This window comes from Hyla sarda, chromosome 1, assembly GCF_029499605.1.
Source record: "Hyla sarda isolate aHylSar1 chromosome 1, aHylSar1.hap1, whole genome shotgun sequence".
Classification (NCBI taxonomy): Eukaryota; Metazoa; Chordata; class Amphibia; order Anura; family Hylidae; genus Hyla; species Hyla sarda.
The window spans coordinates 189,306,748-189,321,520 of NC_079189.1; the positions used below are offsets into that span (position 1 = coordinate 189,306,748).

Genomic DNA, 14,773 nt, shown 5'->3' on the forward strand with positions numbered 1-14,773 from the left:
AACTCCCAGCATGCAGCTGTTTGCTGTTTAGGCATGCTGGGAGTTGCAGTTTTGCAACATCTGGAGAGCTATAGTTTAGAGACCATTGCACAGTGGTCTCCAAACTGTGGACCTCCAGATGTTGCAAAACTACAACTCCCAGCATGCCCAGACAGCAAACTGCTGTCTGGGCATGCTGGGAGTTGTAGTTTTGCAATATCTGGAGGTGCACAGTATAGAGATCACTTTGCAGTGGTCTCAAACTGTAGACCTCCAGCTGTTGCAAAACTGCAACTCCCAGCAAGCCTAAACAGCTCTCTGGGCATGCTGGGAGTTGTAGTTTTGCAACATCTGGAGGGTTATAGTTTAGAGACCACTATAGTGGTCTCAGACTGTAGCCCTCCAGATGTTGCTAAGTAACTCACCGGCTTCCGTTGGATCCAGGGAGCTGCGTCGCCGTCCTCTTCTTCCGCCGATCGTCGCCCGCTGCGGCCGCTGATCGTCGCCCGCTGCCGTCGCCGATGGGTAAGTGGATCTTCGGCGCCGGTCCCTGTCGGTTTCCCCGTCCTGCCCCGCCTATTGTGGGTGGGCAGGACGGGGAAACCGAAAGTAAACCCCTCCGCCCCCGATCTGCTATTGGTGGTCGCGTCTAGACCACCAATAGCAGAGATAGGAGGGGTGGCAACCCTGCCACCTCACTCCTATCGCTACAGGGGGATCGTGGGTGTCTAGGACACCCACGATCCCCCTTCTATTCCGGCTCACCGGGTCACCATAGACCCGTATGACCCGGAATCGGCACAAATCGCAAGTGTGAATTCACTTGCGATTTGCGCCGATCGCTGACATGGGGGGGTCTAATGACCCCCCTGGGCATTTGCACGGGGTGCCTGCTGATAGATATCAGCAGTCACCCTGGCCCGATCCCCGCCCGGCGTGCGGCGGGGACCGAAATTCCCACAGGCGTACAGGTACGCCCTTGGTCCTTAAGTACCAGGGAGCAAAGGCGTACCTGTACGCCCTTGGTCCTTAAGGGGTTAATTACTACGATATGCTCGGGCATTTCAGAGTAATCATAGTTTAAATATGCTGCTCAGATCCAGGTAACTAGTCCTCAGGGCAGGTCCTGGTGGCTGCTCTCAATTTGGAAGGCTTTTGTGACGAGTCTCTCACTAACAGTGTAGTACACTGCTCAAAAAAATAAAGGGAACACTTAACAAACCCAATGTAATTCCAGTTAATCACACTCCACTCAGGAAGCAACACTGAGAGCTGTTTAGGCATGCTGGGAGTTGCAGTTTTGCAATAGCTGGAGGTCTACAGTTTGAGACCACTGCACAGTGATCTCTATACTGTGCACCTCCAGATCTTGCAAAACTACAACTGATAGCATGCCCACACAGCAGTTTGCTGTCTGGGCATGCTGGGAGTTGTAGTTTTGCAACATCTGGAGGTCCGCAGTTTGGAGACCACTGTGCAGTGGTCTCTAAACTATAGCTCTCCAGATGTTGCAAAACTGCAACTCCCAGCATGCCTAAACAGCAAACAGCTGTCTCTGCATGCTGGGAGTTGTAGTTGTGATCCCTCCAGCTGTTGCATAACTACATCTCCCAGCATGCCTTTCGGCGATCAGTACATGCTGGGAGTTGAAGTTTTGCAACAGCTGGAGGCACACTGGTTGGAAAATACTGAGTTAGGTAACAGAACCTAACTGAAGGTTTTCCAACCAGTGTGCCTCCAGCTGTTGCAAAAGTACAACTCCCAGCATGCACGGTCTGTCAGTACATGCTGGGAGTTGTAGTTTTCAAACAGCTGGAGGTTTGCCCCCCCATGTGAACGTACAGGGTACATTCACACTGGCGGGTTTACAGTAAGTTTACTACTTCAAGTATGAGCTGCGGCAAATTTTTCGCCGCAACGCAAACTCCTAGCGGTAAATTCACTGTAAACCTCTGCCAGTGCGAACGTACCCTAAAAACACTACGCTACACTACCACATAATAAAGGGTAAAACACTACATATACACCCCCTTACACTGTCCCCCCAATAAAAATAAAAAACTTATTGTACGGCAGTGTTTCCAAAACAGAGCCTCCAGCTGTTGCAAAACAACAACTCACAGCATTTCCGGACAGCCACTGACTGTCCAGGCATGCTGGGAGTTTAGCAACAGCTGGAGGCACCCTGTTTGGGAAACACTGTCGTAGAATACCCCTATCTCCACCCCTGTGCAATCCCTAATTTAGTCCTCAAATGCGCATGGAGCTCTCTCACTTCAGAGCCCTGTCGTATTTCAAGGAAACAGTTTAGTGCCACATATGGGGTATCTCTGTACTCGGGAGAAATTGCACTACTAATTTTGTTTTTTTTTTTCCTTTTACCCCTTATGAAAAAGAAAAGTTGGGGTCTACACCAGCCTGTTAGTGTAAAAAAAAAAATATTTTTTTATACTAACATGCTGGTGTTGTCCTTTACTTTTTATTTTCACGGGAGGTAAAAGGGAAAAAAGACCCCCAAAATTTGTAACGCAATTTCTCCTGAGTACAGAAATACCCCATATGTGGGCGTAAAATGTTCTGCGGACGCACAACAAGGCTCAGGAGTGAGAGCGCACCATGTACATTTGAGGCCTAAATTGGTGATTTGCACAGGGGTGGCTGATTTTACAGCAGTTCTGACATAAACCCAAAAAAATAAATACCCACATGTGACCCCATTTCGGAAACGACACCCCTCACGGAACGTAACAAGGGGTATAGTGAGCCTGAACACCCCACAGGTGTTTGACAAATTTTCATTAAAGTTGGATGGGAAAATGAAAAAAATAACTTTTTTCACTAAAATGCTGGTGTCACCCTAGATTTTTTATTTTCACAAGGGAAAATAAAAAAAAGCCCCCCAAAATTTGTAACCCCATTTCTTCTGAGTAAGAACATACCCCATATGTGGATGTAAAGTGCTCTATGGGTGCACTACAATGCTCAGAAGAGAAGGAGCGCCATTGGGATTTTGAAGAGAAAATTTATCCGGAATTGAAGGCCACTTGTACAAAGCCCCCATGGTACCAGAACAATGGACCCCCCCCACATGTGACCCCATTTTGGAAACTACACCCCTCATGTAATAAGGGGTACAGTGAGCATTTACACCCCACAGGTGTCTGACAGATTTTTGGAACAGTGATCCGTGAAAATGAAAAATTTAATTTTCCATTTGCACAGCCCACTGTTCCAAAGATCTGTCAAATGCCAGTGGGGTGTAAATGCTCACTGCACCACTTATTAAATTCTGTGAGGGGCGTAGTTTCCAAAATAGGGTCACATGTGGGGGGGGGACACTGTTCTGGCACCACGGGGGGCTTTGTAAATGCACATGGCCCCTGACTACCATTCCAAACAAATTCTCTTTCCAAAAGCTCAATGGTGCTCCTCATCTTCTGAGCATTGTAGTTCGCCCGTAGTGCACTTCAGGTCAACTTATGGGGTACCTCCATACTCAGAAGAGATGGGGTTACAAATTTTTGGGGGCATTTTCTGCTATTAACTCTTGCAAAAATGTGAAATTTGGGGGGGGAAACACACATTTTAGTGAAAAAAAAATATTTTTTTACATATGCAGAAGGCATGAAACCCCTGTGGGGTATTAAGGCTCACTTTATTCCTTGTTACATTCCTCAAGGGGTCTAGTTTCCAAAATGGTATGCCATGTGTTTTTTTTTTTGCTGTTCTGGCACCATAGGGGCTTCCTAAATGCGACATGCCCCCCCCCCCCGAGCAAAATTTGCTCTCAAAAAGCCAAATATCACTCCTTCTCTTCTGAGCATTGTAGTTCGCCCGTAGTGCACTTCAGGCCAACTTATGGGGTACCTCCATACTCAGAAGAGATGGGGTTACAAATTTTGGGGGGTATTTTCTGCTATTAACCCTTGCAAAAATGTGAAATTTGGGGGGAAACACACATTTTTGTGAAAAAAATAAAAAAATTTTTTACATATGCAAAAGTCGTGAAACACCTGTGGGGTATTAAGGGCTCACTTTATTCCTTGTTACGTTCCCCAAGGGGTCTAGTTTCCAAAATGGTATGCCATGTGTTTTTTTTTTTTTTTGCTGTTCTGGTACCATAGGGGCTTCCTAAATGCAACATGCCCCCCAAAAACCATTTCTGAAAAACGTACTCTCCAAAATCCCCTTGTCGCTCCTTCGCTTCTGAGCCCTCTACTGCGCCCGCCGAACAATTTACATAGACATATGAGGTATGTCCTTACTCGAGAGAAATTGGGCTACAAATATAAGTATACATTTTCTCCTTTTACCCCTTATAAAAATTCAAAAATTGGGTTTACAAGAACATGCGAGTGTAAAAAATTAAGATTGTGAATTTTCTCCTTCACTTTGCTGCTATTCCTGTGAAACACCTAAAGGGTTAAAACACTTACTAAATGTCATTTTGAATACTTTGGGGGGGGGGGGTGCAGTTTTAATAATGGGGTCATTTGTGGGGTATTTCTATTATGAAGACCCTTCAAATCCACTTCAAACCTGAACTGGTCCCTGAAAAATAGTGAGTTTGAAAATTTTGTGAAAAATTGGAAAATTGCTGCTGAACTTTGAAGCCCTCTGATGTCTTCCAAAAGTAAAAACACGTCAATTTTATGATTCAAACATAAAGTAGACATATTGGAAATGTGAATAAAAAAAAAATTATTTTGAATATCCATTTTCCGTACAAGCAGAGAGCTTCAAAGTTAGAAAAATGCAAAATTTTCAAATTTTTCATCAAATTTTGGGATTTTTCACCAAGAAAGGATGCAAGTTACCACAAAATTTTACCAGTATGTTAAAGTAGAATATGTCACGAAAAAACAATCTCGGAATCAGAATGATAAGTAAAAGCATCCCAGAGTTATTAATGTTTAAAGTGACAGTGGTCAGATGTGCAAAAAACGCTCTGGTCCTAAGGTGTAAAATGGCCTGGTCCTTAAGGGGTTAAACATACAGTATTCTGCGCATATTTGATGCACAGGATCTGAAGCTGTGTTCAGTCATTTAGTTTACATTTAACTCTGAAGCATAAAATCCTGCGCATCAAATATATGCAGGATACTGTACATGTGAATAGACCCCTAAATGTCATAACTGTTTTTGTGAAAACATTCAGAATAAAATGTGTAAGGCAAATTACCGTCAAACAGCACAATGTTCTAACTATAGCCTAACATGGCACAAATCCAGTTTCCAAAACAGCAGACATAAACCGAACTTTCTGGCACCCTGCTCTCTGCAACATCAAAGAGAGTGCCAGTCATAGACTTAATACTAGAGTAGTTGTTTGTTTTTTTTAAATACATTTATACATTTTATTTTTTATACAAATGTCCAAAATGATTAGTTCTGTCTTACTGATAACCCCTAAAAAGTCATAGTGCTACCATGATATAAGACCAAAAATCACCTTTGTTTTGCCTACAAAAAAAAAATGCATATTAGCCAGGAGTAGAGCCAAAATGATGAAAGTACCTCTTTCATACGTGTTTTTTTTTCTAGCATTTTTTAAGCTTGAAAAAAAAAGCAACAAAAAATCTAAGCAGTTTTTTTGCTGCTTCATGAATTTTTTTGGCTTTATCAAAATCATTCAAAAAAGACTGTATCTGTTGCCCACAGCAACCAATCAGAGTTCAGCTTTCAGTTCATATTCTGCTCTTAAAAATTAAGGCTGTGCTGTGATTGGTTGCTTTGATAACAAAGAGTGTCTTTCTTTTAGACAGTCTCATAAATTTGCCCAAGTGTGTTTTCACACACATTTAGGGCACGTTCACACAGGCGTGTTGCCCGCAAGTTTTCTGCTGCAGGTTTGGGCAGCAGATTTTCTGCAACAAATTACACTGACCTCAATGAGATCTGCTGCGAGTTTTCCACTGCAGAAATTCCTCATCAGAAAAAAAATTTCCACAGTGGCTCAAGCCCACAGCAGGAAACTTGCCGGCATACCACCTGTGTGAACATACCCTTACACATGCATGTTTAAAGGGTCACTCTCATTAAAACTAATTTTTGCTATTGCACTTATGGTAAATAAAAAATATTTCTAATAAACTTTAAAAAAAAAAAGTTTTCTATGTTTTATTTGTGCTTAAAAAAGCTCACGAGCACATTTTCTCCCATCTTATACACAGACTTTAGACCGAAGCCCAAACACAGAAAGTGCAGCCTGGAGTGCTGAGGGGGGGTGTCCAGCCTCATCCAATCATAGCTCCTCTCACACTTAACTGCCATATGCTGTTGGCTGGACACGCCCCCCTCAGTACTCCAGGCTGCACTTCCTGTGTTTGGGCTTCGGTCCAAAGTCTGTGTATAAGATGGGGGAAAATGTGCTCTTGAGCTTTTTAAAGCACAAATAAATCATAGAAAACTTCATTTTTTAAAGCAAAGTATATTAGAAATATTTTTTATTTACCATAAGGAGTGCAATAGCAAAAATTTGTTTTAATGAGAGTGACCCTTTAAGCAGGATAAGGAATTCTTTGGGAGAAAAAAAAAATGCTACATCTACATCATGTTGTATTTTTGAAGAACTGCCACTGGCCGAAAAATATACCCAAAGGGAAAATGTCACAAAAACATTATTTGCTAAGTTTTTTTTATTTTTATTTTTTTATATTTCCTTATGGACCTGTGTCTGGCTGTGTGATTTCATGCATTAAATTTTTTTTTTTTTTGCAGTTTTTCAGTTAGTTTTTTGAGCCAAAGCCAGAAATGGTTTTTAAATAAATTGGATATATAATGGTTGAACTTGTACTTCTATTTGCTGTTGGATCCATTTCTGGCTTTAGATCACAAAACTGCATTACTAACCATGTTTCAGAAAGTGCTGTGTGTGACACCACAAACTTCTTTCATTATTTTTTGGTGATTTTATTTTTTCCCCCAATTACACTTTACTCTATGTACAGTGTTTTCCAGGCAGTTTGTGGCATTTTTCTTTCATAGATATCCAGTGTTTTTCTGTTGCTTAAAAGGGTGTGCAAATCTCTAACTAACCTAGTTAAATTTGTAGGGTATGTCAAGTTAAATATTTTTGCAAATACACTTAAGAACATTTGCCATATTGGCCTGATTTTCCTGCTCCCCTTGTTGTCAGCTCATTGCCTAGGTTCCAGACCAACAATACACACTAGAAATGGTGATTGGACTGGTGTGCTTGTATATAGTCTGACCACCACTTCTAGAATGGAGTGGTGGTCTGTAACCTAGGCAATAAGCTATCACCAAGGGAAGGATATAAGAAGGAGCATCAGGGGAAAAAGAAAGCAAATGTTTAACTTAATATGCCCTACAAGTTTACATTAATTGAGATGGGAATACCCCTTTAAAGGAGTACTCCGTGTTAGCAAAATGTATCCCCTTTCCTAAGAATAAGGGATAAGTGTCAGATCGTGGGGGGTCTGGCCACTGGGACCCCCACCATCTCCTGTACAGTCCCCCGGCTCTCCTTATGAATACAGGTGTGTTGAATACCGCACAAAGCAGTGGCTAACACGCCCCTTCCATGCATCTCCATGGAAGAGCCCGAGATACCTGAGTACAGTGCTCCAGCTATCCCATAGAGATGCATGGAGGGGGTGTGTTAGCCACAGCTTTGTGCGGTGGGTGACACAGCTCGTTTTATGGCATAGAGCCATGGCAGCATATGGGAAATCACGAGGAGTCCCATCGGTCGGACCCCTCTGACCCCTATCCATAGTATAGGTGATACATTTCCCTAACCTGGAGTTCTCCTTTAAAAAAACAAAATGTGTCTAAATCTAAGGTTACACCACAAACTCTACAAGATGCCATCAAACCTAAGCAAAAAATTCTTTCAAATAGTACTGGAAACCAATTTCACATTAAGAGACTCATGTAGCATCTTCATTTCAGAGTTTCCATTGTTCCATATTTTTAAAGGGGTACTCCACTGGAAAACATTTTTTTTTTTTTTTTAATCAACTGGTAGCAGAAAGTTAAACAAATTTGTAAATTACTTCTAATTTTAAAATCTTAATCCATCCAGTACTTATCAGCTGCTGTATGTTCCACAGGAAGTTCTTTTTGAATTTCCTTTCTGTCTGACCACAGTGCTCTCTGCTAACACCTCTGTCTATTTTAGGAACTGTCCAGAGTAGCATAGGTTTTCTTTGAGGATTTGCTCCTACTCTGGACAGTTCCTAAAATGGACAAAGGTGTCAGCAGAGAACACTGTGGTCAGACAGAAAGGAAATAAAAAAAATAAATAAAAATAACTTCCTGTGGAACATATAGCAGCTGATAAGTACAGAAAGGATTAAGATTTTTTACCTAGAAGTAATTTACAAATCTGTTTAACTTTCTGGCACCAATTGATAAAAAAAAAAAAAAAAAAAAAAAAAAAAAGATTGTTTTCCAAGGGAGTACCCCTTTAAGTCAATTATCATCCACACCCTGCTATATACATCTGCATTAAAAAGTTGCTAAAATTACACCAAGGTAAGTTCTTCTTTCTTCAATAAAAAAGTGCATCATCTATTTCATTTGTAGCTGAACAGATTTCATCCTGGAATAAGTCTTTGACATCAGAAAATGTTGACGTGCCATCCCAGGATATCTGGGACAGATAGTCCAGGGTCACTTGTATGGTATTTGTGGTACATCACTACAGAGTCGTAGTCAGCTGTCATCAGTCCCATTCTGCTGGCAGTAATACAAAGAAACTAAGACAAAGAGGAATCTAAAGAACTATTTTGTGCTGTAACAGATGTTTTCTCTGTGATGTAGAATGAGATTTGATAAGGTGGATTATACAGATCATAAACAGACTGACGAATGAGGATTAGCACTTTTGCACTTCTTTTTATCTGCAGAAGTTACATCTCTCATCGTGCATTCAGCAGGATTGGCCACAAAGCCTGAACTCTGTGGTCTGCAAGGTAATTTTATGCCTTCGAGTGTATTTATGGGAGCTGTACATGTAAAAGTCAATGCTGCTGTCCAGATCTGACTAAAATGTTTGGCTCCACAGTATGATAGAATAGCAGCCACATGCATTATACCAATGTTTCCAAACCAATGTGCCATCAGCTGTTGCAAAACTACAATGCCCAGCATGCCTGGACAGCCAAAGGCTGTCCGGGCATGCTGGGAGTTATAGTTTTGCAACAGTTGGAGGCACACTGATTGGGAAACACTGCATTATACAAGAATACAGTGATAACTAGGAATACAGAACTGGCCATAGACATTTTGTTTGTTTGATACTGGATGCATATGCCTATATATCTATGAATAATAATAATAAGAGAAGCTTGAAAATTGCATTCTGACATTTATATGGGCTTTTTAGAATCTCCATTAGGTGCCTAAATTTCCATAGATACTAGATGGTTTGGTTTGGTTGGATGAGCTAAACCTTTTTATGTCTATGGATGCTATTAGCATCAACCACTGATGAACAATAATAGTTTGTGTTACCGTGAAACTGGTCTTAAAAATAACGACATTCTCCCATGTAACAAACAAAATTAGAGAATTCACTAACAATATGTATTACTCTCCTTAAATAGGCACTGTCGTTTGAACAAGAAACATTGTAATATATCCTATTAAACAAAAAAAAGCTTCTTTCTCCTGTCTGTTTTCAAGCCTCTTCTGTGAGACTGTATTACACTCTGAAAATCAGCCCAGCTTTGTCTTATGTCTGGAAGACAAGTCAATACAAGAAATCTGCTAAGCAATGTCATATACAATTTATATAAATAGTGCTGCTCCTCATGTACACCCACAGGGTAGCTTATCTTGAAAAGTAACCTGAAATGACAGATACTCAGATTTACAATTGAAAATGCATCAACATTCTGGCACAATTTGCACCAACAAAAACTGTCTTAAATGAACTGTCTCAAATTTGATGTGCATTAGAAACCATTTACACTGCATCTGGCAAAGGGGCATGGTTTAAGATGTGACACCGTGTTCTAGAACTCTGTCGCAGATAAAGGAGTTCTTTTCTTTTTGAATTTCCTTTCTGCCTGACCACAGTGCTCTCTGCTGACACCTCTGTCCATTTGCAGGATAGGTTTGCTATGGGGATTTGCTCCTACTCTGGACAGTTCCTAAAATGGACAGATGTTCACATGTTCAATGTGTTGAATGTATGGCTTGGAAATACGGATGGACATTCCGTAAATTTGCTTGATTTGGCAGCACTTGGAAATGCGGCATCTACATAGACGGCAATGCATTTGCAAAGGGAATTTGCAAACTGAACCTGTTCAATGTTTCAGCAGACAGCGGAATCAGGATTTCCACAGCAGAAACATCTGTCGCAGAAATTGTGTGCACAGTGCAGCAGAATCACACAATAAGCAATGATACTCTACTGCAGTGGAAATTTGCCATGTGAACATAGCCTTACACAGGGAGACATGGTGCCAAAGAATGGTGGTTTTTCACCTGTCAAGCGATCAGCCATCAAAGAAGCAAACACTTCTTGCCTGATCACTGTCCCTGTGTAATAGGGCCCCAAGAGTGGCACTGTTGCTGGAAATCTCTTAAAGACTATCCAGTGCTCTACCTACCTATTTTCACATGAGACAAGGATAATATTGTTTCATATTACTTTATTTAAAAGAGTAGCAATGCAATGACTGCAATATGCATGAGGAGAGTTAATCTGATTGCAGATAACAATAATACACAGTCAAAGACCTTTAGAACTGTACTCTCACTTTTAGTACTTAGGCCAACTGTGTGACGTGCTTATACAGCTGACACATGACGCTGGAATTCCAGGTATGTTGTATAGTAGGTATATTTTAAAGTATCCTTAGGGCACAATAAACACAGTGCACCTCCTCTGAGACACAGGCAATGTTTTCAGACACTTGCATGCATATGAAAAATAAAACATGCCAAATTTCCAAAATAATAAAACAGACAAGGCAAGGCTTAGGTCATACAAACACGCAACATGCAGTGACCCATTTTCAGCCACGATTTGGTCTGCAGGTAAGTTTTAGGACTAATCTCTTGAACACTTTGTAACTTTGTTCATGGAACAGAAAAAAACCTGTTGGTGATCTTCTTCACAGTTTAAAGTAATCATACAGGTCAGGAAAAAGCATTGAAAAATGAGTATATATCTAGAGTCTGTGCTCCACAGACACACACTGTATTCTGCCAAAATGATTTGTAAGAAATATGTTTAGCTAACCTTGTGTACGGCACCTTACGCTGGCTATTCTCTGCCTTAAGACGTAGTAGAAAGCTGCAAAACAAATGTCCAAAAAAGGAATTGTAGATCTTTATTTTTAACTTTTTTTTTGTTCCTTTTGGGTAGGCTGGACTTGGGTCTTAATCAACATGCTACATTCCGGCAGCCTTAAACACATTCAACTTTCACAGAAAGTCTGCAAGAAGAAAACAAAATCTGGGACAGGTTTAAAATTAAAGTAATAGCACAAAACAAGATGGTTATTATAATGCACTATGCATGCTGAAAGGAAAACCAAGTTAGTAGCATGGTACTGTACATGGCATAGCACTGCTGCTACATGTCACCTTACAAACAGCAGGAGGTGTCTCTCTCAGCGTCTCATGGTTGCAAACAACATGCACTTCTTTTTGTTTCATTTCTGTTAATACTCACAGATAGGCTTGTCATTTAAAGGACCAGTAGTAATTATAAGTAAATAAATATATATATGTATATAATTGTTTGAGTGTTTTTTTATTTATTTTTTTTCATTACTTCTTTTATGCCATGTTACTGGCATTAACCAATAATCAAACAAAAAAGTGGATAACCAAAGTGGTAACTGAAATAAGGTATATAGCACTGAAATGTGAATGCTCCAAAACAGTATGTGTAGGAGAATCATACATAAAAAAAAACACATCACCAGGGTCTTTTATTTCAATTACAATGTCACTAAAGGGATTTATAGGTACATAGCAAAAGGATATGGTCAAGTATATGAAATAAATATAAGTTCATAAATACTAAAGATAAAGTGCTGTACAATGCACATTTAAAGGGTTACTCTGCCCCTAGACTTCTTATCTCCTATCCAAAAATCTCTGTGCAGCACCCGGTGTTCATTTAGAACGCTGGGTGCGGGCGGCGAGTGTCATGACGTTACGGCCACGCCCCTCGTGTTCCGAACACTGGGGCAGCGGAGTACCGCTGGGGCATTGAACCATATTATCTAAACTAACTCAGATTATATTCCCTAACTACTCCTAACACCCCTCCTGCCCGTAAAAAAAAAGCTTTAAAAAGCTCTATAGCATACCTTTCCCCTTGCTTACATTGTGTGAGCTCCCGGCAGGAGAAAGTTGGCACACTCCAGCAGGTGCAATGTCACTGAAGCCTGCGAGAGTTGTGCCTCGCCATGCCCCGCACCCACTTCCTAAGTTTGGGCTCCTGCCATGCCGGGAGGAGCCCAAACTAACTGCTACACTTGCGGCAGGGAACAGAACATAGAGGCCATTCTTTCAATCACATTAAAAACATATAAAGGATTTTAATGAGCAAGTAAATAGCAAAGTGCCTTATAATTAAATAAGGAACAATATATTGAAAGTTTAGTTTTGTGACAGGTACTCTTTAAGTGGAATAGTGCTATATAGACACATTCTCAAGATAAAACAGCAGATAATACAGGGTATATCCATGTGAATAATACAGGAATTTACGTGCACTACTGTGGTAGATGTAAACAATGACATTGGCTAACCCTCAACATGGATGTTAAAATTGAGACATTAGCCAGTATATCCTTATATGAAGGACATACCTGAGCCCGCACACCAACGCCAAGGTTTCTCAAGTAGCATAGGACCTAACACTAACCTACCTGTGCGTGATAAGGAAAACCAGGGGCCAGTGGGCAATTACAGTAGCATTAGGCCGACTCACAGCCTTATCCCAGGTTCCCTCCAGGTGAACCTGTGAGGCCAGCAACTATATCAGCCAACTTGGGTGGGGCTTATAGTCTGCCTCCCTCCTCCCATTGTATGTGTGCCCAGCCACACTGGAGGTAACCTGGGAGGACACTGTGAGTCGTCCTAATGATGCCGTAATTGCCCACTGGCCCCTGGTTTTGCACAGGTAGGTTAGTGTTAGGTCCTGTGCCACTTGAGAAACCTTGGCGTTGGTGTGCAGGCTCAGGTATGTCCTTCATCCAAGGATATACTGGCTAATGCCTCAATTTTAACATCAGTCTTAAGGGGTAGCCAATGTCATTGTTTACATCTACCACAGTAGTGCACCTAAATTTCTGTATTATTCTAATTGTTACACATCCACACCGTCTATCTGGTGTAGGATCCTATTGTGGCACTTGTAGTCCGCTGCAGGCATCCCCCATTGTATGCATTTTTATGCTGGGGATTGTCCTTAGCAAATGACCACAAGGGCAGGATCTGCTCCCCCAGCATAAATGCACAACTGCATTTGGGGGTTGAGCACCTGCACTTAGTTTGGTGCCACATGCATTTCAGCACTAAAGCCTCCTTCTGGGAGAGATCCTGGTGATGACATTTTTTTCTGATAAATGCTTCTTCTTTTTACATTATTTAAACATGTGTATCTAATAAAAAAAGTAATGTACCTGACAACTGTTTGTGAAAGGCCTTATAAGTTCTAGTAAAATTGATATATAGCTGGTGGCTTGCTTGAAACCATCTATTCTTTAATATGTGGCCCTTGGCTGGAATCAGATGTCTCTTAAGTCATTTGGGTAGCTACTCAATGGCAGCTCCACTACACTTACTAGTCCCACAGTACTTTCCCCTCGGTTATATCAGCTGACCAGGGAAAGTTACCATTGTTAATGTTTCCGAATACCCCTTTAAACCCACTTTAACAAATGTGACTTAAAACCAATTCTTGCATGCAAGCTGGTATATGCACTGAAAGTTGTCTTCCGAACCATTTCTAAACTGCAATATGAGTTCCTCTTGGGCGCAAACAGTTTGTTCCTTCCCTTTCTCACTTTAGTAACTGCAGTAAGGATAAGCTCCTAGCCCAGACTGGAAATGACTGAATCAAACAGTTCACTATTCAATGACATATATATTAAACAGTGGTAAAAGACTTTCCTAAGATGTGGCAGAGGCTCAATAAGTAATTTAACTTTTTTTTTCCAGAAAATTAACCCTTGCACTTTTCTAATAATAACTTTGGCACTGTTCACACTAAACGATTTCATGAGGTCAATTTTCTGATGAGCAGAGTTGCATAATTTAAAAAGCTATTCGACCAAGCAAGATATATATATATATATATATATATATATATATACCATCATAAGTCTTTCAAGATTTTATTGAATTTTCAATATGGGATGTAATTATTCTATAAATAAATCCTTTCAAATGTGAGTTGCTTTTTATTTGAGATGATGTTTATAACCAAATGCAATGAGATTGACCCTACTCCATAACATTAGCACTGTGTTTTACTGCTGCTCTGTTCATTGCTAGACCATTAACATATAAACATGCAATTTCTAAGGTTAATTCATAAAAACCATTAAAGTCATTTTGTCATTAGAACAATAACATCTACACAGTATAGAAGCTCTTCAAGTATGCCTGCGGCCAAGCTCTTTTTAGAATGAATCTCAAAAATAAAAACATTGGGGAAGAGTTATCAAAACCTGAGCTGAGGAAAAGTTGACCCCCCCATTGTCCGTCTGCCACACATCTGCCTGTATAGGTAGGGGATGTGCGGGGGACCACAAAGGGCCGCACCAATCATCCATCTGATAGGCTTTGT

At 40.7% G+C, this 14,773-nt stretch overlaps 1 protein-coding gene across 3 annotated transcripts in view; it reads right to left on the reverse strand.

The window, feature by feature from the left end:
- The window catches only part of NPNT (nephronectin), a 133,690-nt gene that overhangs the window by 67,190 nt on the left and 51,727 nt on the right, over positions 1-14,773 (reverse strand). For 2 of the 3 annotated variants that reach the window (XM_056566068.1, XM_056566048.1), the window contains exon 3: positions 11,204-11,257. The exons of the other annotated variant lie outside the window; for it this stretch is intronic. In XM_056566068.1, the coding sequence (XP_056422043.1) occupies positions 11,204-11,257 (54 nt within the window). The remainder of the gene's footprint in view (positions 1-11,203; positions 11,258-14,773) is intronic. 3 annotated transcript variants of the gene reach the window in all.